Raw genomic sequence first — 24505 nt, forward strand, 5'->3', positions numbered from 1 at the left:
ATACTTATACAGTTGGATAAACCAAATATATTATTTATAATTAGTTCTAAATCGTTTAGCTTTAAGTTATATTATCATTTTTATTTTTAACAACGTTCTTATTTGCATTTTAATGTTTTTGACTGTACCTAATAATAGTATCCAACAATAAATGATAAACGGTAATCCCAAAAAATAAAATAAATGAAATGATAAACGCCCTTTGTTGTACCAACTACCATTACACTTTATTATAAAATATCGTTTCTTTCTACCAACGCGATGATTATTGGTTCGAATCCTCTCTGGACTGGTGCAATTTATATTAGTGATCATTTCCAATTGTAAATAACCATAGGCAAAATTGCAATATTCTACATGAAACAATCATTCTCTTTACATCAATATCCAAGCTGCTGTAAGTCTGCCAATGCCTGTCCAGTAGGCTTAATGGAGTCAGGGACCGCTGTTTGAAAAAAATAAGTTTTTTACAGAAGATTTTGGATGACTGAATTTAAGAAAGCTAAATCTTAAATATTAATGACTATATATAATTAATTAGCCCTAAATAAATAATAAATAAGTTAAAGTGAATTTAATAATTTCGCATCTAGACTGTTCCTAATAAATTCTTCGTTTATCGGCAAATCTATCACTATTTAAACTTTTTTGTATGTGCTTTCCGCCATCAAGTTGACACCAATGGTCGAAGTATTGTTTATTTGTTTTCTAAAATGTGGCTGTGGTCGTTTTTAACATGCTGGACTGAGGAGGTTAAAGATTGTTAAACGAATTCTCTTTAAGGGCCAAATGATTTTGGGGACAATTTGCAATTAAACCACAGTTCAGAGTACATATTAAAAAAAAAACGTTTTAATATGTTGTTACTTTTGTTCGATCACACAACTATTTTCTAGAGTCCACTCGAGCGCTGTAGCTGTTTAAAAAACTATTTTATTTAACGGACAGAAGAGGCGACTGGTTGGACAGCTGTACAAAGTTTATTCTCATTTATAGGTAAAAATCGTCGATAACTCTTCAAAATATTACAATTTTCTAATTTATTTCTTATGTGTATTATATTTTATAATTATTTTTTTATATGCGAAAGCGGGACTGTCATGTTCTAAACGTGACGAATGGTCTTTTATTGTAGTGTATCGTAAGCTTATTAAAATTTCTTTCATCGGTCAGTAATTTTTGTTTGAAATATTTTTTGTTAAAAGTTCGACTTTATTAATCGACACACTTCCCTTAATACATTCATTGAGACGTTGCAGATATTTCATCAAACATTTCTTCATTTGAGTCGCATTTCTTATACTAGAACATAATTTTGAGGTCTTCAAATAGCCAGTAGTTGGAATACAAGATCAGAAAAATACGGTAGGCGAAGAAACAAATCGAAACGTAATTTGTTGTAAATTCTCAATAATTTTTTTGCGTGACTTTTGATCTTGAACGTTGTCTGGGTGAAACAACATTCGAAGAATAAAATAGAAAACGTGTTCCACAATACAAATGTGATAACCAATGAATTTTAGATTGTTGGTCACTTTGTCGATCTTTATATTTGATTGAAGATTTGAATCAATATGTATTAGTAGAACCATATTTCATCTATTGTCACCTATAGTCGTAAGAAACATGTTATTTCTCCCTTATTCTTCGCGTTTATCCTATTTCAGGTTCTCCATAAAAATTATCAACTAGTTTATTTTATTGTTTCTTTAAATGTTTTTATCAATTGTGTTTTTTATCAAGTTTATTTTAAAGTCTCTTTTTAAATAGTTTTACCTAACTAGGGTTTATCTGTATTGGACCTACTACTTAACGAGGGATTCGAATCACGGTCCTCTGCATTAGCCTACCGACCGGCCAGTAACTAACTTAGACACTATCCCAGAATACATCCTCTCTTAACGAGCCTGGTTACTGGCGAGACTGGGTTAGCTAACCTTTAATTTTTTTTTAATTATAGTCACTTCAACGCTGTTGTTTTATTTGGTGACTTAAATGGATATTTACTTTATTAGCACTGTGATATATATTATTAAATATGTCTAGTTGATACAAACAAAAATTGTATAAATAAAATAATAATCAGTCAATATATAAAACGAGAATAAATAAATATTATACATTTAAAATATATCAATAGATAGATAGAATATAAAAATAAATACATAAATGAAACTAACTTAAAAACACATATAAAATAATATCAGTATAAAAAATTATAATTCATAATACATAATATATATATTAGATAAAATATAACGTAAAGGCTATAAATATAAAATAGTTTGGTTTCTCTAAAATAAAATTAAATATGAGATAAAGAATTATATAGAATACTGTAAATGAACTTCATGTAAATAATGAAATATTTTATCGATCGATTTTTTGGAGTGAAAAGAGCTTTCAGATTTCTAGGTATGTTATATCTAATTCGAATAGACAATAGACCCTCACATAATTGTAAAACATGTCAGACTGTTTTTAATAGTCCACAATAATCACACAACGGAGGAACATCGCCAGTCGTAAGATATGAATGTGAGAACTGACAATGCCCGATCATTAGCCTATTTAGCAGGACCTGCTTATACCTATTAGTAGATAATGTCATATAAGAAAAAAAATCTTGCTTAATAAACTACAATTTATTATCGCCCTACATCAAGTCCCACTCCAATTGAATAAAACTATCGATTTTATTGATAATAATATGATATAGATCCTTATAATATGGAGAGTTAGGAATATATGTAGCACTTAGAGTGGCTTCTTTAGCTGCTTTGTCTGCTCTCTCATTACCATCTATGCCCACATGACTGGGGTCCCAAATAATTGATATTTTTCTTTTCCGTTCAACAAGATTTTGATAGATATTATAGATACCAACGATAATAGGGTGTCTAATAGTTGCATTTTCAATTGCCAGGATAGAGCTCAGGGAATCAGTACAAATCAACCAATCGCCAGGCTCAACCTCCAATACAATCTGTAGAGCTTTTCAGATGGCTGATAATTCTGCCGATAGTATGGATGAATGTTTATGAAGTGTGTAAGTTTCTATTCTAGAGGATCCAAAAACAGCTGCGCCTACTCCCTTGGACGATTTGGAATCATCCGTGTACGAAACTTTATGCCTTGGATACAGCGATAGAATATGACCAAACAGACCCTTGAAGATTTTAGGACCAAAATTATCATTGCCGTGAATCGTTAGAGATCTATCTGTGGGAAGCGATGGAAATGGATGTTTCGGGAGATTTGTGAAGCTAGAGATGTTAAGTTTATCTGTATTAAGGTTGATCATCTTTATAACCTTAAATAACTGGTCTTTGAAAGATCGTTCCCTACATGACGATGTAATGGGTCTCCTAATGGACAGATTTATTATTTCGTTGCTTGTTGGTATGGAGCAAAATCTGCAGGCTGCTCTAAGAATCAGCTTCAACCGTCTATATTTAAGCAGTTCAATACCAGCAAGACATTGTAGGCTAACAACTGGGCTAGATTTATATGCCCCAAGAGACATTCTCAGGGCATGCTTTTGAACTGTTTTAAGCATTCGTAGATAGGATGGATAAGAGGTGTTGTACAGAAAGCTTCCATAATCAAGTATGGGACGTATTATAGTTTAATAAACATGTAGAATAGCATCTTGGTTGAGTCCGTTTTTTCAATTAGCGATGAATTTAAGTATGTTTAAGTCCCTACTGGTTTTCTGTCTCAAATTGTATATATGCTCCTTCCAAAGTAAGTCTTTGGTCGAGTAAACATCAAGAAATGTTGCATTTTGTTTAACAGGAATTCGTTGGTTATTCAGAATCAAGGAATGATGCCTAGTACAATACCGTTTTCGGCAAAAAGACTTTGTAGGGGATATCGTGAATCCAATTGCTCGAGTCCACTGAGCCAGCCGATTCAAATAATTTTGCTTCTCAGAAGCTTCCCTGGGATCTGAAAAAGAACAGAATGCCATGTCGTCTGCAAAGAGCCTCAAATGTGTATTGGCACTGGGAATATCAAATATAGAGTTTGCAGCTAGATTAAACAGTGTGGGGCTAAGAGCAGAACCCTGAGGAACTCCATTTTTAAGAGGATAAGCAGCTGAATAATGGCGGTGTATTCGTAAACGAAATTTACGATCATGTAAAAAATTTTAGATATAGAATAATATATTGCCCCGGATGCCCCAAGAATGTAACTATGTAACAATTAATTGTCTCTACACAAGGTCAAAGGCTCTGTTAATGTCCAAAAAGGCTACGATTGTATGTTTACCTTTGCTGAAGCCATCGGTAATTACAGTTTCCAATTCTATTAAAGGTTCAGTTGTGGATCTGCCAAGTGAAAAGCCATATTGATGGACCGAAATTAATCCTTAGTGTGTAAAAGCCAATTCAGTCTCTCGCTAATCATCCCTTCAAGAATTTTAGACAGGTGGTCCGTAAGAGTTTGGTCTGTAGCTAGAGAGGCTATTGTGAGGTTTCTGGTTTTTATAAATCGGAATAATAATGCTTTGTCTCCATCTAGAGGGAAAAGAATGCTTAACCCACATGTCGTTATAAATCTTGTACAAGTATTGAATGGCAGGGACAGGAAGAGTTTTTTAAAAGTGGAATGGATATACCATCCGGACCGGGAGCAGTTGAGCGGCATTTGGAGAGCGACCTCTTTAATTCAAATAAACTGAATGGTTTGTTAATAGGTAAGTCTTCAATCTCGTTAAAAGATATATTGGGTAGTGGAGCTCTAATAAAATCCTCGTTAAGATGACAGTCATCTGTTGCATTAGAGAAATGTAGAGCCAGTAAAACCAGTAAACTGGGAATACCTTTCAGTCGCTTGATACCCTTCCAAAAAGTGTCGGTATTGGAGTTATATGAGAGGTTATTTATAAAGGTATTCTATGAAGTTCGTTTGGCTTCTTTAACCGTTCTTCTAGCAATAGCTCTTGCATGCTTATAGGCTATTAAATTTATGCGTAGGATTTACTCGAAAACTTTTTAGAGCCCGTTTACGTTTCTTAATTGCTTCTTTGCATTCTCTGTTCCACCATGGTACGGGAGGTGGATGACGAGTTGAATAAGTGATTGGGATTGATTCTTCTGCTGCAGGTATAATAGCTATGATAAAACGATCTGAGTTTCTGTTAGCATCGTCTTCAATGAATGAAGATTCGTATCGATGCCAGTCAGCTTCGGAATAACGAAATTTAGGTGTATCTTGAGTTCTTGTTGAATCAGATGAATAGCTAAAATAGTCTAGAATGCGATTGGATTATTATCAGAAAATGATCACTTGCATATAAATCATCAGCACAAGTCCACAATACTCTAGGAAATAAAGAGGGCGAACAAAGGGTCAAATCAATAGAGGATTGAGAGTCTGAGAAAAAAGTTATATATGTAGCGAAGCCCGAATATAAGATGCTCATCCGTGAATTGTGTAAAAAATTATTGACTATAGTACCTTTAGAACTGGGATGAACAGAGCCCCAAGTCGGGTAATGAGCGTTGAAATCACCACCAATGAGAGCGGAGCACGGAGCAAGTAGCTGAGTTTTTAGACCATCAAGTTCATTTGGAGCAAGAGAATAGGAGGGTGGTATATAAATACTACAAACTATCATTGGAAAGTGGAAATAAGTTTTGACTGCTATGATTTCCAAGTTTGTGTTCAATTGAAAAATTTCTGAATCAATCGTTTCATGTACAGCAGTAGCTAAACCAGCCGCTGCGCGATTATTATCAACTTTGTCCTTTCTATATATTTTGTAATGATTGAATTTAAACTGGTCTAATCGGTCTAAGATTAGTTTCCTGTAATAACAGGAAAGCTGGATTATATCTACCAATTATTAATTTTAATTCTTCATTTCTTGGTTTGATACCGTTAAGATTCCATTGTATGATTGTTTGATTTAGACCCATTATTTGTGTGGTGTAGTCGCACAAATTTCCATATTGTCATCTTCTAAGGAACTTATCGATGATGTAGTAGATACTTTGTTTGTTTTCTTTTTCTTGTCGGGCGGTTTAACTTTATTTATTTTAGGGATTTTTTAGATAGATGATTGGGGATGGTGAGTAAGAGGATGAGATGTGGATGGTTGTGGGGTAATAGTAGAGGTTAGAATTTGTAGGAGAGAAGCTATAGATACTTGGGAAGAGTAGTTACTGGATTTGGAAACAGGGCGAGGACGGGATGAATTAGATACGGGAGTGGTATTGGAGGATGGAGGGGGATGATTGATAGTTTTGCCTCCATTAACGGAGGAGATGTTCTTAGATTCATTAAATATTGGAGTACTAACCTTCTTTTTGGCTGCAAAATAAGATATTTTCTCCAAGACCTTGATTTGATTTATTTTCAGCTCGAATTGATAGCTTGGGCATCCTTTATATCTTGGAGAATGATTACCATTACAATTAGAGCATATCGGCGAGATAGAGCAAGTACCTTCATGTATATTCTGTCCATATGAAGGACAGATAGGATTATTATTACATGAGGCAGAGACATGTCCGAACTTTTGGCAAGAAAAGCATCTCAGTGGGTTAGGAATAAAAGGCCTAACCCTCAGAGAAAGATAGCCAGCCTTAATCCTCGATGGAAGAGAGGTTTTAGGAAATGTTAATATTATGCTCGGTGTATTAGTAATTTCGCCATTATTTTTTGTTGTAATTCTTTTAATTGCTGTTACTCCTATGGGTTTCATATTTTCGAGTATTTCTCCAAAATCACAGTTCATGAGATCTGACCTGGTTATTATTCCTTTGCAAAAGTTAAGCGTGAAATATGGAGAGACAACAACTCCAAAGTGATGAAAAGATGTTAGTTGGATAATCTTTTCGGATTGTCTTCTTGTTTCTACCAGAACAAGCAGAGTAGCATCTTTAAGTTTTTTTATTTGAAGGTTTTCGCCAACTTGGGATGTAAGGACCTTGTTTAGTAAAAACGCAGATACTTTCATGAAATTTTCTTCTAACCGTTTAATTATAAAGAATTTATCAAATTCTGTATATTCTATTCATTTTATTAAATTTGTAGATGCGATCCGGGGTCTATTCGACCCTAATAAGGGGGGGAAATAGGAAAGTTTTATTGTGGCCATATTGTTCCCATGAGTATGGAAGAAATACATGTCCGCCGCAGCAGTGCTCCATGCTACAGTAACCCTAAATACTACAGAGGGACGGGAGGTACTCTGTAGGCTCCGTTATTGACAAGTGATAACCCTCACTTGCCATTCAGTTATCGTCATGGGTCACATTACAAATTAGCTTAAGGGATGACTCGGGACCGGTGGAGTCGCTCCCAGAAATCAGATAAAGAATCTGAGCCCCGTGAGGGTTAGCTAATCTTTGTTGGATTTTTATCTAGTGTTTTGAAAGTAACCAATAATATTTTAATATAGTTACTGTTACTTATTACACGATTAGACTAAATAAATAATAAATAGAACTTCGAAAGGTTTTATAATTAATAATATATCATTTCAAAATGTAGTTAGTACAGCTGAAGAAATATCGATTTCTGCAGACTAGCCATAAAGCTAGTTATTTTATTTCTAAGAGCAGGGAAAAGAAACTATTCAGGGAAGCTGGATTGCACCAACACAGATACGGCTTCCTGGAGGCTCACCCTTCTTTTAAGAATCATCCATGTTAACGATGATAATTTTCAACAGTTTATCTTATATATTCCTAATTAAAGTTAATTGAAAGGATCACATCATGATGGTAGGGTAACTTGAACAATTGATAAATTGATAAATTAATTGATAATTAATTGATAAATTAATTTGACACACATTTTACAAACTAATATAACCAGATGATAAAACGCTACACTGATAAATCACCATTTATGCAGTTATCTAGATTGTTATATTTTCAATATATTAGTAATGTAGCTTGACCTTCTTGTAACATTGGTAATTGTAATATCAACTATTATATTAAAATACTGATTAATACTTCTCGTATTTTGTTACAAGTTCAGAAAATCTAAAAAAACGTTTGCTATTAAACTATACTTCTACAAAATATAAACTATAATTATACATTTATATACTTCTGTTAAGTAACACAATCATATATGTAATAATAATTAAATATCTTAACTGTAAATAAATCTAGGTTGTTTGTCCATCCACCTCCTAAAAGCAAGACAGTCAAAGACTATCATAAGTATAAGTATAACTATTGGAGTAAGAAAACGGACACTCTTCAAGCGATCGAACATAAAAAATAAATAATATATTCAAATATGCGCAACAATTATCAGTTACTCATTAGAAAATAACTAGTTTTGCATTATAATAAAAATTTGGTTGATTTAAAACCAAAAATAAGCATGTATTTTTAAAAAATTATAGAATAACTTATTTGATATACAGAGTTTATCGTTAGAATGGACGACCAGACAATTTTAAATCAGAATTTCAGGTTACTATTTTTTAAAATATATTTTTGTTTTCATTGGTTCTAGTATCAAGGCTTGGTTTTTGGATTTATTTTTAAACATCTAAACGCTACTCTGAATATTATGGCAGATAAAATATATGGGTTATTTTCTTTTCAATAGTATTTTTACAATATGTTTTCAGTTATTTATTTAAATGATGGATATATTAGACCTTCTCGGGATTGAAGTGCTTTGATTTTTTTCGCTTTTTTTCAAGGACAGGAAATGGGGAAATGAACGAGCTTTGCCGGACAAAATTTATGATTACTCATTTTCTTTTTATTCAGTGACCTTTGGAAAACATCCAAAATAAAATCATGTTCTTTTAACATGTTTGTATGGCAGTGAGTAAATATTGACTTAAACGAATATTTGGAAATAAAAGCAGCTAAGGATAAATCTGATTCTTGCAATTTTTTATTAATATTGTATTGTTAAATGTTAAAAGTATTTGGTACGAAATATGTAGGTTGATTATTTTCAATAATATTAGATCAATATTTAATTATTGCATATTACTTATTGCCTTTAATTTTTTTTTGGAAATAGTTTCAAGTGTTATTCAGCATTTAAGGATAATTTATCTTATTAATAGCTCGTACCCATTGTCGTTATCTTATTCATATTAAATACAGATATATCAAAATCATTAATATTAGGTTTTTCAGTAATTATATAAGAACATTCGTGTTTAGTAATCGATCATAAAATCTTAATTTTAGTTTCTTTTGATACAAAAGGAATTTTGTTCATGGGTTACCTCCAAATTGGTAATAGGAAGCTTAAATTACTTTAACCTTCTGGACCAATTTGAGGTAATCTTCTGTGAACGAGATGACAGCAAAAGTAGTTTATATAGAGATAGCGTAACTGCTCACGCGGTTCAAAAACCCTCAAAACTTCCCCTGTCGGTGGACCAGTAAGTGGGTCACTCCCTGAATGATTACAATTAGTAATATTTATTGCTGCTCGTAATTCTTTTCCTTTTCCAGGTGTTATTTTAATCGTGTGTATTTCTTTTTGTTTTGTCTCGTCTCGTTGAAAATGCTGTATATTTTGTATATTTATTATTAGAGGTGTTCCGCCTCGAGCATCTTCACTGGTGTATTCTGTTCAGTATGCATCTTAACCCCGTATTTTATTTAATTTTTTTATTAGAATAATGTGTTTCCTATATGAGATGTATTTATATATGCTATACCTATGTTATTTGTTCGCAGAAATAGTACTAATTCCCGGAATCACTATTGTAGCTCATTTGCGTTCCATTTACAATTATTAAGAACGAACTACTCATTTTTGTTTTTATTTGTTTGGTTTGGGATTTTTTAAATTTTTCTACCCTGTTTGCCAACTGACTGAAATTGTGTTGCATTTCGGTCTGAAGTTCACTGAGCAATTTCATCATATCGAGGATGGTTGGCTCGTTGGTTACAGTTTCTTGCTTTTTTACTTTAATTTGTTCATTGTTTGTTTGTGTATCATTCGATTTTTTGTCGCACATAGTTTTTGCTGTTATAATTGCTGTTACTTCTAGTTTTTTTATTTCCAATGGCAGATGGCTTTACATAGTTTTGAGCTTTGTCGACCTGTCTTAATCGTTGTACAGCTATATGGCTGAAGTTCTTTTATTTTCTTCTGGTATACTACACACACTTTATAACATGCAAGTTATCCTTTTTCGTTGCATAATGCATATGTTGCAACGCTATTGCGTTGCTTTCTACATTAACTTGTGTGATGTTTACCAGCACACTTCATCGCATCTAGGTTTCGTACTACAGAAATTGTTAGTATGTCCAAGCTGTTGGCAGTTTGAGCATTGGGGAATAGTATTATTTTTCTTTTGCGGGGTTCTACTTTTATACTACAACGTTATCTTATTTTTTCGCCATTATATATATATATATATATATATATATATATATATATATATATATATGTGTGTGTGTGTGTGTGTGTGTGAGTGTGTTTTTTAGTTGTGTATATGTGTTTAACATATATATTGTTTTGTTTTAGGTGACTGATCTATATAAACAAATGAAGGAGCAAAGTCACGTGACCCCTACCAGGTCGCTAAGTAGTGCTGCTACTTTAACATCATTGTGTGTCGATATTTCACCAAGTTCAAGCAATTTCTTTGAGGTGTTGTAACTTGTATGTGACGATCACATAAATATATATCATGATAGTTTTTGTTATAGGTTTTATATATTGGTAAAATTAAAGTATGGCAGAAAAAGGTTCCTGATACCTTTATCGACGATGCTTTGGAACGATTTCGAATACACGAACTGGAGAAGAATAAGTTTAAGCATATAGCCGCGATTGGAAGATTACAAAGCGAAGACAACATTTTAAGAAAAGGTTTTGGGGTACGTTATATAAGTCAAATATCTTAAGATTTATTCAAAGATAATTCAAATAATATTGTATAAAAAGCGTGGGGTCCTTCATCATGAATTTTTGCTTCCGAGCTGAACTATTAACAAGGAATATTATTTGTGTTGAGAATCGTTTCTGTGAAGGATTTTTTTTTCATGCAGATAAAATTATGAACTGAAACTCTTGAACGTTTTTATAACTTTTTTAAAAACTCAACAGATATCATTCCGTTACCGCTTTGTTTTCCTGATTTAGTTCCACCGGACTTTGATCTATTGAGGAAAATAAATAAACATGATAACTGTTGCCAAACATATGTAAACTATAATGGTTTTCAATTTAATTGTTTATTTGTAAGTTAACTATCTTAAATTATGGTTATTTTAAACTACTTAATAGTTACTTAAAAGTAAGACGTTTTATTGACAATATTTAAATCCTTCTAAATGGATAATTCTATTATTAGATCAATAGTAGGTTTTCAAATAAATTACATACATCATAAAATTTATGATTCATGATTCAACATGTTAAGTTTCGATACAAAAAAATTTGTGCATTTGCCTTAACTTTTGCTTTTGAAAAAATATGTAGTCGAACACAGATAATTTTTGGTTTTTATAAATTTACGGTGAAAATTGTAATGCATGAAATAATACGCAAAAAGTAGGTCAGATACTTAAAAAACACTATGATAGAGAAGGAACCCGCGTTTAGTGTTAGCACTGGGTATAATTTGTCAAGCCGAGAGAATATATCAGCGAATTTCAATTAAATATGTTTAATTCATTTATTCATGAATGTGAATTGTTTTTTAATGATTATTATTGATATTATATATATATATATATATATATATATATATATATATATATACTGTTTACCTGCAACTCTTTGCCTTTTATTAATTTTAATACTTTTATTATTTTATTAGATTTTAAAGTTTAAAATCACTTTTTCGTTTGAATATGATGAAACTGTTTTAAAGAAAAAAAAAGAAAAAATATACAATACAATTCCGAAAATTCTTCAATAATTTCTTTAAAATTTTGAGACATGTTTTACGTGTTTATTAACTATACACAAACTATTTCTCATTTTATGGACAACTTCCTACCTATCGCTTTACTTTTATCTAATAGTCTAGCAAACATGAAATTGTGATATCCAATTTAGATCTTCGCTTCATCTTTAGTCTTTCTTCTATTGTGCAAAATGCGCTTTGTTGATTATGTCAATGGATGAAATGTGTAAGGTTAAAAACCTTTAGTTAAATTTTGATGTTTGTCATTTTCAAACCATTTTATTTTAATGGAAATAAGTTGCGCTTTAATAAAACGACTGTCTAGACGGTACTGTCAAACCAATCCTATTTTAATATAATTGAAACTCTAAAATCATGTTTCGTCACCTGACGTCACAAGACATAACATTGATTACTTAAAACATCCAGTGCCGCATAAACCAGTTAGAAATAAATTGTCAAAAAAAATATTTAGGTATATCTTAGTCTAGAGAATTGTAATGATCAATATTCAGCTCACATTTTTCTATCACTGTCAGTGCTGTTATTTTAACTTCCAAGCTCTAATAAAATTATTTACTATAATAAAATTTTGCCGAATTAAAAAATAATGTTTCTATTTTAGGATTCATCAGGTGTCAATAAAGAATCGTCCAATAACTCATCACGCGCATCGACGCCTACTCATCAGCTGCAACGCTCTGTTTCACATCATTCAAATATTCTTCAGAAAGATGTCAATACCAAAGTTGAAGATAAAGATGTGGACAGTAGTAAACTGACAGTATTGGGACGAATAACAGATGTTAAAGAAGAGAATGAAAGTAAAGATGACAAAGTTCCGGGTTAGTTTATATTTTGTAATTATTTTCCATTTAATACGTATATTTTAGGTCCGTCAACATCCAATGAAAAGTCACCTGAACCAGGCGAATTGTCAGCGCACGATGAATTAAAATCATCAGTGGATATGGACGATTATAATAGAACAATGGTTTTACAGGTAGACAGAACAGATCTGAGATTAATTAGTCCTGACCGAAAAGTTATTTTGCTTCACAAACAACACCGTGACGTAACTACATGTGTGCAAGTAAGTATAACCGTTCTTATTATTACGTAACGTAAATAAAAAGTGCTTTATTATTAAAAAAAATTGTATCTTACGTCAGTAACTTTTTTTTCGTATGTTTACTAACAAGTGTTCCAGTTGTGGAATCGTGCTGACGTTAACAACTGTTGGATAACTAGTGGTTTTAATTTTCAAATATATAATTTTTGGCGTTGTATACAAATCCCCAGATTCGTTATTAAAGGTGGAATACTAGATGCAATTTGGAGAAATTTTGATGATATAACTCGGGCATAATTTGTGTTACATTCTCTAATAAAAAAATTATCTATAAAAGGATTATCGAGTGTTACTTAAAAATAAATAAAATATGAATCGTTTTATCGATATGGATGAGATTTGGATCCACCATGATTTTGAGTTCAAATAAGAAGCTAAAAATTTGTGTATACCGGACAGAAAAATGTAAAAGCAATTTGGTTCGTGCATTTCGTTCGTTCGTCATTGATAAAACAATAAAGTAATTATCATTGCAACCTTTTAGACTAACTGGATTCAAACGTTAGTAGAGGAAAATACTACTTTTACAGAAAAGTACGTTAGGTACAAGGTAGTATATAGATATCAAGTATACAGAGAAATGTCAAAGCCATCAAATTGTAGAGTTAAGTTGGGTGCTCCAGCAGTTGTTTATATTGACATCCCCTCAATTTCACTTTAATCGCTGATCAAAACACTTGCAAAAATATAATAATACAAGTTTACAAATTCGGGTCAACTTTTGGACCCGTTATGTAACCGTTATTACGTGAACGTTATTTGATGTCAGGAAGTCTGATCTTCAATCCGTTGTTGTGCTGTGTGGGGATTTCTACATTTATTCCATAAATGTCTTCGGTCTAAATACAAAATAAATAGCACTGTATAAATATTTTGATGTGTCATCAGTTTCGAAGCCAGTGCCATGTACAGAGCAGCTGCAAGTGCAAAAAATACCTTAAGAACTTCATCTTCACTTCGTTGGTCAAACCTGATATTCGAATACAAATGGATGTCGCAGAGTTTACAAAATGTTTAGCGCCTGATGAAGCAGCAGCATGAGCATAGTTTCAAAGTGCTTTTACTTACAACTTTTTCGCAAAATACAAATCACCAAATTTCAAGCCCTTAATCGACAATTTGTGACAAAATTACCAAGATTAGAGTTCGAATATCTATATCAAATACATTCATATGTCGATGTTTTCTCACAAAATTTACATACAAACGAAACGAATGACGGGCAAGGAGAGCGGCTACACCAAAATAGCTCTTGGATCCTAATGCGCAAACAGATCCCAAGAAGTACAAAATACTCAATGTAACCTCTGTTCATTTCTGATTTATATTTTTATGTCTATTTGATATATTCTTGTGACCATATAACTGACGAACCTGACTAACTGAAATGAGACTTGGTGGTGGTTTTACCTTTAAATTCATCATATTTTTACTTTTTCTTTAATGCAGTCACTTTATTAGACTACTTATATATCCAGTTCCTTATTCAGGTAATTTTTTCTCTCAATGTTTTTTTCTTAATATTTATCTTGCAATATTTAATTGTTAAACTACTCCTTCTTTCGCGTACTATCTCTATTCACGAACACCACTGTAATTCAATCAATATTGTTATAAATATCTTAAAATTTTTATAGAATGTTCTGGAAGTTTCACTCTATATTAATTAAATAAATAAAGGTGTAAATGTATCTTTAATTATTGAAATTTAAATGTATATGAGCAATAATTTCTATTAGCGACTTAGTGAAGGGTGCTGACCCTTATGTTAGGTAAATTGTGTAACAAAAAATTATAAAGAGATATGGAGAACAACTTTTTATAATAATAAATTTGAGTAAAATTCATTTTACTAAAATGTTTATTCAATATATTGACCAATCTTAATAAGTAGATCAGCCACAGGAACATGCGTTGGTTCGAATGCACTAGATTATAACCACATTTTTATAATCTTACATAAGATAAAATAAGATTACGAAGTTAAGGGAGGAACCCTTTTTAAGAAAAAATAAGATGTATTCAATTCTTTTACCCCTAAGATCGAGTTATAGAATAAACTGACAGCCCCAAAGCGATGAGATGCCAGGAGATTGATATATATTTATGTTTGTTGTTGGTAAAAAAGAGTAAAAGTCTCTAAAATATAACAAATAAAACTTTTATTGGCCTTGTTTTTAATTTATATTTACAATTACTTAATAATAATATAAATATTGTTTTTAGGGGTTAATAAAATCCGAACATTTTGGTTTCATTTGTAAGGAAATGTCACCCGCTATGCAAACGTTCACTGGTTATATTTTCAAGTGTGAATCTTCCTCTATAGCAACTGATGCTGTAGCAGGTATATGTTATACAAATCAATTTGCGATATATTAAAAAATACGAAATTATAGCTATAACCCAAGCGTTTTTGAACACGGAACAAAAGGCCCGACCACCCATCACATCATGCGATCACTGCCCCATGGTATGGTTTCATAAACTTTGTACTGAAATAGAACATATGTCTGATAAAAAAACTCAAGCTGCCATACTAAGAAGGTAGTTTTACGGAAATATAAATAAAACATATTTTAAATTATATTTTATTTAAGACTGGAACAATTGGAATCGGATGAACAGATGACCATTCTGGCAAAATTCAGAGGAGCAGAGACTGATTCGATGAGAGAACAAAACGAATTTCTAATGATGTTGCTTCGAGCTCACTGCGAGATGAAACAAGGAAGACATATCCACGACACTGCCGAAAATAGGTATTTCTATTCATTATTTTTATATGCGTATTATCTTGATATTTACACTTTCCTTTTTAATTAGGACAGAATTTTTAAATCAGTACCTCGGAATTGCTGGAACGAGTGTTTTTACGAAAGCAAAGAAATCTCTTACTAATTCATTCGATCAGTTTCTCAAAAGGAAAGCCTCCCATCATGATTTTAGCACTAACATGAAGAATATGACTTTGCCAATTACAAACAATTTAAATAAAGTGAGTATGAGTGGTATTTAGATTTATATAGATTTCTCTCTGGTCTCATATCGAAGAAAAGAAAACAAGGCAAAAGAAAGTTAGGCAACAAAGAGCAGCGAATCCAGAATATCGGTCACTGAAGATGCTTCAAAGACGGTCTTGAGCCCCTTAGGCTCCTCTTGATTGATTACTTTCAATAAACAAAAAGTTTAATTGTAATGCTGATTATATTATAATGGCGGTTAAGGTTTAAGGTATGGCGTCGCCAACAATAATTAGACAATAGTAAGTGGAATTCTAAAGATGTATTGATATTTAAAATTAACTCAAGAATTCTTTTTGAAGTGAGTACTGAAAAAAATTGTGTACATTTTATATATAAGTAACGTTATCCTGTATATTTTTCTTTTTTGACCGTCTGAAAAATTAAACGCCCTTTCTGTTCGACCAATCTAGAACCAGAATGATCTTTTTCAATACTCACGTCAAATTCGCAAATATTTCATGATTTAATTTAATTTTGGCTTCCAATTCCTCATCCTATTTTTTTTTGGTCGCTTTATTATTTTTCTGTATTGATAATACTATTCCTAGATCATTAAAATCGACAATCATTATTTAGACTTCTCTCTATAAGTTATTTTATCAGTATAGTCGTTTGTATTTTCATAATTCGACATATTTCAAAGCTGGAAGAATGTTGGTTCCATGCAGTAGATTGTTTAGGTTCCAGTTAAATAGTATTAAAAGATAAATCCAAGTAAAATAATTCTGATATATGTATAATCGCACAACTGTTATTGTTATATCTTATAAGTTACACAAGGAGTTAAACGATTCCCCTTAATTATTTTCTGCTTAAATATATTTTGAGTGATATATATATGTCTGTGCATGCCCATAAAGTCTTGCTGTGCATATGGTGTGACATCAGCAAGGTGCAGCAATTACAAGCTGTAATTAGGAGCATCAGCATTTACTTGTTGTTGTTGAGTTGCTAAAACCGAATAAAATTGATACTGCAAATGTCTACCAATATCACTTAAACAGATTGACAGACGTATTGCTGTAAAAACGACCAGCAGGAGTGAGTAGCCACACATTGCAAGAATTATGAAAAATACTTTCTGCCGCACCTAATGTACTCATCATATATAGCGTCTTCTAATTTCTAGTTGGTCAAGTCGATGCAGCATAGTTTCACGTGACCTGACTTGGACATGATGAAGAAATGCATTTGCATGTTGCATTCCATTTTCTCAATAAATGCATTTTAAAGCGAGACACATTCAGAATATATGAGAATTACCTTAAGATTAGCTTTTTGTCGCTGTTGATATTTTTAATGTATTAATTTTTACCTAATTATTTATATTTCCTTGTACTTTTTTCTCCAGGACTCTTCTCCATCAGCCACTGCCCCAATTAGTGAGTCTTCCACATCAGATAAAGATTCAGAAAGTTTCAGGTCTCGTTCTTCGACAATCGAATCTCAGCATGAGGGCAAAGATCATTACCTGCAGGTGCGAAATAATAAGCATAGCTCAGTTTCACCTGATAGAAGTACCGTTGGATCGGATAAAGGCTTAAAGTCGCCAATGCTAGATATGTAAGCAGATATTTTTATATGACCCTGGTAATAAATTAATATATTTGTGTTGTTTGATCGATAAACCTTAGATTTATGAAAGTCGGCAATAGTCCTAAGGTTTCACATGGAGATGACGATTCTGTAAATAAGGTTGATGCGACATCTTGGCGTCAAGCTATTTTCAAACGAGTAGTGAGTGTAAAAAATGATAAAACTGATGGACCAACCAAACAAAAGTCAAAAGAGGAGTTACGCGAATTGTGGAAAAAGGCGATCAAACAGGCTATTCTGTTAGTGAGAATGGAGAAAGAAAATGCACGAATTCAAGGTAAATATAACCCTTTAAGGCTAATATGTTTCAATCTACTTGTTAATACCTTAGAAGATAAAATTTATTTTTCTTATAATTAATCTATTGTACTAAACCCCTTGAAACATTAATATTATTTTCCTTGTATAATAAATTAATACTAATATATTTATCTATAAATATCCCTTAGATAAAAAATATACAATAATTTTCTTCAATCGTGTATAAATATATTCAATATATATTAACATCTTTTTCTAACCATATAGAACATATTAAGTTATGAAACGTTATGTTTAGGAAATAATGTAGTTTAGGAGATAATTAATGGATTTTGAACATATTGAAATTTCGTTTTTGGGATTTCGGGTAGTAAAATCGGGTTCAATAATATAGAGTTATGTATTATATTTGGCACCAGATAAGTATATCAAAATATTTATAATATGATGAAAGACACGTAACAAATAACTAAAATACGTCAGAATTTCTCTGATTTAATTTACGCTGTATTTTAACAAAAAGTCTTATAATTAAAAAATCTGTTAATATTATTTATATTTGAGAATACTTTATCGTATACATTTTTAGCCAAACAGGAAGAGTCGGCTGTGAAGCGAATAAAATTAGAATATGATGAGATGAAACCCAATCAACGAGAAGTTATGGAAGTTTGGGATATGATTACTAACAAGGAAGCTCATATAAAATGCGATAAACCGATGCTATTGCAAGCTATTCGACAAGGTAATCAATAAAAAATAATTTGTCTCTTGAAGTCAACCATCATATTACTTTCAGGCGTTCCCAGAGGAAAACGAGGAGAAGTTTGGCAATTTCTTGCCGAACAACACTGTTTAAAATCGGCTCCTCCTGATGCTCATAAATATCCCAATTATAATATTCCTTACGAAAAACTTCTAAAACAGTTAACATCGCACCAACATGCTATTTTAATAGATTTGGGCAGAACTTTTCCTAATCACTCGTACTTTAGTAGTCCATTGGGGCCTGGACAACTAGCTCTCTTCAATTTGCTCAAAGCATATTCTTTGCTTGATCCAGAGGTAGGTTATTGTCAAGGTTTGAGTTTCGTAGCAGGTGTGCTTCTGCTTCATGTAAGTTGAAAATTATTTTTTTAAGTTTATAAACTTTTAATAGTATAAGTTTTTAGATGGAAGAATCCCAAGCATTCACTTTGCTTCGTCATCTTATGTTTAGACGAGGTTTAAGAGTACAGTATCTTCCAGATATGATTGGACTTCAGGTTAAGCTTTATCAGTTATCTAGATTACTTCATGACCAAATTCCAGAGTTATATAATCATTTTGATCTGTATGAAGTTGCTCCTACACTATATGCTGCTCCATGGGTATTAACTGTTTTTGCATCTCAGTTTCCGTTAGGTTTTGTGACCAGAGTTTTTGGTAAGATAATAGTGGAATTCTATTTGTGTGATAATTCTTATAATAAATAATAAATGCCTCTAATAGATCTGGTGTTTTTGGAAGGCCCCAATGTTATATTTAGGGTAGCCCTTGCGTTATTGAATTTTCACAAAGATAAAATCCTTCTTTGTGATAGTTTTGAGGAAATAATGAATTATATGAAAGGGCCCTTAGCTAGTGTTGATAAACCTATCCTGGATAAGGTCATGAAGCAGGTAAATATTAACTAATAATTATGAACAATTATTCTATATATCACTAAAATCAACATAATTTGTAATATAAATTTTTACTTCATTATTTAGGTCTATACAACAGATATTAGTAAGCAACTTGAAGAATATAAGGTTGAATATAATGTTCTTCAAGAGGAGATGTACTCAGTGCAACCTCAAGTAGAAGCTTTGCACAAACTGGAAGCTCAGAACAAAACTTTAACTGAACAAAATAAAGCTTTGATGGGACAATTAGAACTAGCATTGTCTAATGTGCAACGATTAGAGAAGACTAGGGTGATTCAACAGGGACAACTTAATCGCCTTGAGATGCAAAGTAGAGGGTTGGACGTGACTGTAGCAACATTGGCTAACTTTATTAATAATTTGATAGAGGAAAAAGTAATTTATATTTCTAAAACATTGATCATAAATAATAATTTGTGTACAATTTCAGGTTGATGTTGAAATTCCGTCTGAGGTTAGACGTATAATGTCTCAAATATCTCTGTCTGAAAAAGTACGTAATGAGGGTGTCGGTCAAATGAATCTGATTAAAATTTTACAAGAAAAGGAACATCAAATGTTACCACCTGAAAGAGTAATGGTGAAGTCATTGAGTACAGGTGATACATCTTCTTATTTTCTATTAACTATAAGTTATTTTTATTTGAAATGAAAATGGAACTCTGTTATATAATTAGTACTTAATGTATCTTCAATCTTACCTTTTTATAGGTAATATTAGTATCTTTCATTTTGGTCTTAATTTGATTCATGTTCTGCTTCATTTTAGACTGGCAATGGCAATTTTTAGGCAATGGAACTTTTTTTAATAACATAATTGATTTCCATATTATTTTTTTATTGTTATTTTTTAAACTAAATATTCCCATGTTCAGAAAACCTATTTATATACATTATTTAAGTACAGAAATTGTTAGTCAGAACAGACGTTACTGTTTCGTTTCTGAAATGAGCTTCCTAAGTAAGACCTACGTAATTTTTAATATCTGAACTATCGGTTTCCGGATTAGGGCCAAATCGATTGACTAAAATTATCTGAATGATCACACTTTGTATCTTTGAAAATCAGTTAAAAATAAAATAAAATTCCAATCTCTCCTCTCGCATGGACGCTGTCTTTCGTTCAGGTATTTGTAGTTTCGAGATAAATTATACATAAGATCTGATGCCATAATAGGCTTTCCGATATCTCATATGATAGTTGGCAACTGTATGGGACATTTATAAAACGAAACTCTAACCAATATCTCTGGTTTTTATATGTGGATACCTATATCATCTACAGTCGTAGAACAAGCAAGTTCAATAATTTTGTTAGACGATTTAGTTCGATTAAAGTTCAAAGGACAGTATGTACAGGAAAGTGTATATGGGAGAAACCCAACTATAGGAATATAACTACACGCATTAAAGACCATCAACGATGTGTGAGATATAAACATATGACGGTTAGGATGCTACCCACGATATTTATTTCGATAAAGTCGAGGTTGTAGACACTTAACAAGGTTATTTTCAAGAATCCATCTTAAAACAAGTTTTAACATTCAGAAATACCAAAACAATCTCAACAAAGACCAGGGCTATAAGACCAATATTATCTGGTACATCATCCTTCCGATTTTTTAATTGACGAACTGACCACGAAATAGAGGGGCCCTAAGTGTTTGATCACTCGTACTTGCTTAAAAAGTATAACCTAGTTTGGAGAGCCTTAAGATGTAACATGTAATTTTTGCGAAGCGTCATTTACTTTTAGTAAATTCCATGAACATTACATTGCGTCATGAGACTCTAGTCCATGAATCTCATATAAATTTTTTAGTACTGCATATACGTACAATATTAATTTTGTATTATGTCACTCTACACCAGGCATTAAACATATACTGTTTGTAGTTTAATAAAAAAACTGATATTAATTGTAGGTTAATATCATATAATATTTTAACACAGTTTATATATAATCTATATATTATAAAACACGAACTGAAATGTTGCAATAACATTAAGTGGAATATTTTGTATAACGTACTTAATATAACGACCATATGTAATTCAATATCTTATTCATATCGTTAAAACCATCATATACAATGGTTCATGTTAGCCTGTATTTAAAACTTATTACCTTCAGGGCGTTCTCTGAAATATATTTAAATCATGACTCTTGAATCATGAAATCAAATTTTTACAAAATTTTATTGATGGTGTACTGAATTAATCACGAAAAATAAAATTTCATAGAAATTATGTTGTATGCATGTTACAATACATTTGATTACTTATTTACAACTTATTTTCCGGACTATCTGATGTTATAGGAAATAATTATTTATTATTTCAGGAAAGATAGCCTTACCTACAAATATTGATCAAGTGCCTAGATCAAATAGTTTAAATACAAACGCTCAGAATATTTTAACACCGCAGTTAAAGAAACAAGTTCAAGGATCACCTGGCGGATCCACTGAAAAGAAATCAAATTTCTTCTCCAATTCACACAGTAATATTTTGGAACAACAACGGTAATTATATGATATTTTCATTAAATTTATAATGTAAATTATACATTTTAGATTACACAACAGTCAAAATAGTTTATTAAATAGCAGAATAGATATTAAAATTCAAGAGTTTGAAAATAACAGGAGAATATCAGAGGCAGAGCCTGTCGATCAAGAAAAAGTGTCCCCTACTCACTCAATAGGTAAGCATGCTTGAAAAATATAATGCAGGTCGTATTAACTATAATTAATAATTTTAGCACACTTTAAATTAATTATTATATAACCAATAATTTGAATTATTTTTCAGACAGTGGAGTAGGTACACCATCCAGTCCAAAGATGCCCGAACATCACCCACTGAGTAGCTCGGAAGTTAATTTCACTTTCAGTGGTACCAAAGAGTTGAAAAGTCTTAAAAGTCTAAAGCATTATCAGAGAAATTCCAGTCCCGAGATGATGGGAAATAGCAAATCTTAATTGATTTAAGTTTAATTCTGATTTAACAGTGGGTATTTTTATAGAATATATTATTATATAAGATTATCATATGAAATATTTATTAATTAATTCTAACTAGACTCAAAAATTCATTAACTTAAATAGTAAAACAATAAAACATTCGATTTGTATAATAGTTTAACGCGATAATTTTAATAACATACTGAAAAAAAACTTCTTTCTTAATCTGTAAACACATTACCTATTTATGAGTGTCATAAAATAGCGCTACATATTTGTTACTTAAAGAACAGTTTTCTGTATAAATACTCACTGTTTTATTAATTCAGTTTGTGTGATATTAGACTTATAATTTTGTGAAGGAAATATTGTACAGAGTAGAACTATTATTAAAAATGTACAAATTATATTTTTACAATGTTTCTTACAATGTTTTTTGTTTTAGTTACTCTTGGCTAGATATAAAGAAAAATGTTCTTGTCTACTCTTTATTACTATCTACTCTGTATTTTGTATTCTTTTCTATATTCGAAATTGAATCTTTTATTTTAATAGTTATTTCCGTTTTAGTACTTATTTAAAGAGCATATGTATGTTGAACTTGAGAACGAATTAGGATAGCTAGTTTAAATATTTTATTTAAAGTTATAAAATCAACAGAGATATCGCCTTAGCTTTAAGATTTTTGTTGTTATTATTTTTTGTTAGAATTCAGCTGTAAACTGTGTTAGAAAATAACGTATACAGGAACCACTAAAAAGAATATACTCAAATTATGGAATCAAAAGGCACAAAAAAGACAATTTCCCTATAATTTAAATTCCATCAGCTCTAAAAGTTATTGTTGTGCTTGAAACGTGCATGGACAAGTATTTTAAGTGTAATAAACAATAAGTTTTATTTTGTAATATCGTTCTTGTATTTCTGATTTTGTGATTAATTTATGTATAATAAATATGATGAAAGTTAACTAGCTATTTCTCTTAAATCATCCTTAATAATTTATGATTATCAGCTAATTTAGTTATTTCATTGCATGCATTTATATATCTTTTTAAATAATATATTTGATTTTTTTCTAACAAAACTGTAATTACAATAATAAGTTTAAATGATTATTGCTTTATTTAAGTAAAACAATTTGAGCTAAACCACCGTTGCGACTGGCTTGGAAATTAATGATTATTTTAAAACTTTTACAGCGGGAGTTCTGATTAATAGAGTAATATACACACTAACACATATGACTATCAAAACTGATGCAATACCAAATTGCCTAACATCAGTCAGATAAAATTAGTTAGTATTATTTACCGTAGGGTTGTTACCAATTTGATTTTGAATGAATTTACTTTTTTTATCTCCAACATTGTCCTAGAAGAAAGGATTACCCCTTTCAAGGGGTAATAATTGATATTTGACGTTATCATATCTTATTGTCGAAAAAATCAGCATAGCCAATGTCGAATAATATGTATTTTAAAAACAAGTTAATATAATTAGCTACCAGTGCTGGACTAAGACTACTTAACTCTATGGGATAACTGGTACTGTACATCATATATTTCCATTAAAACTTGCCGTACTATTAAGGTGACTAATACTATTAACTGCGCATTCGCTATATTTTCGTGAAAATTGGTTTACAGAATATTGTATTCTATTTTTATACACATACTTTCATTAGTATTATTTGCTAAATTAAAAATTATTAAACTACTGATTAGTTCAACTGATTGGAGAGTAATAATATTTTGGATATAAACTGGTATTTTAATTTGTTTTTAATAAATAGTATATCTTTAATAAACTTTTTAGAGATAAATATAACCTGACAAATAACAACAGTCAACTAATTTATTTTAACTTTTTTGAAAATTGTATTTTCTTTTTTTCGCAGACTCTCATGGTCTTCATAAGTTCTTCATCTTCCTTTACATAGAGGCTTGAGAGCGCCT

General features: G+C 31.1%; 1 protein-coding gene across 9 annotated transcripts in view; it reads left to right on the top strand.

The window, feature by feature from the left end:
* plx (PTB_TBC1D1_like and TBC domain-containing protein plx) overlaps positions 1 to 23517 on the top strand; it is a 192588-nt gene extending 169071 nt beyond the window's left edge. For 8 of the 9 annotated variants that reach the window (XM_076397976.1, XM_076397978.1, XM_076397980.1 and 5 more), the window contains 19 exons: positions 10486 to 10611; positions 10671 to 10841; positions 12501 to 12720; positions 12769 to 12968; positions 15234 to 15354; positions 15407 to 15554; positions 15608 to 15769; positions 15834 to 16005; positions 17385 to 17596; positions 17668 to 17906; positions 18480 to 18635; positions 18690 to 19006; positions 19063 to 19315; positions 19382 to 19551; positions 19642 to 19953; positions 20009 to 20177; positions 21926 to 22106; positions 22158 to 22288; positions 22396 to 23517. In XM_076397976.1, coding sequence (XP_076254091.1) covers positions 10486 to 10611; positions 10671 to 10841; positions 12501 to 12720; positions 12769 to 12968; positions 15234 to 15354; positions 15407 to 15554; positions 15608 to 15769; positions 15834 to 16005; positions 17385 to 17596; positions 17668 to 17906; positions 18480 to 18635; positions 18690 to 19006; positions 19063 to 19315; positions 19382 to 19551; positions 19642 to 19953; positions 20009 to 20177; positions 21926 to 22106; positions 22158 to 22288; positions 22396 to 22565 — 3630 coding nt within the window. In that variant the 3' untranslated portion in view covers positions 22566 to 23517. Of the gene's footprint in view, positions 1 to 4578; positions 4703 to 10485; positions 10612 to 10670; positions 10842 to 12500; positions 12721 to 12768; positions 12969 to 15233; positions 15355 to 15406; positions 15555 to 15607; positions 15770 to 15833; positions 16006 to 17384; positions 17597 to 17667; positions 17907 to 18479; positions 18636 to 18689; positions 19007 to 19062; positions 19316 to 19381; positions 19552 to 19641; positions 19954 to 20008; positions 20178 to 21925; positions 22107 to 22157; positions 22289 to 22395 lie in introns of those variants that run through there. The other variant, XM_076397984.1, reaches the window with a different exon arrangement.
* The last annotated feature ends 988 nt before the right edge of the window (positions 23518 to 24505 follow it).

The sequence above is a fragment of the Rhynchophorus ferrugineus genome, unplaced genomic scaffold (genome assembly GCF_030347505.1).
Source record: "Rhynchophorus ferrugineus isolate W39M unplaced genomic scaffold, kcgeb_rfMv2 rfM3, whole genome shotgun sequence".
NCBI classification, from domain to species: Eukaryota; Metazoa; Arthropoda; class Insecta; order Coleoptera; family Curculionidae; genus Rhynchophorus; species Rhynchophorus ferrugineus.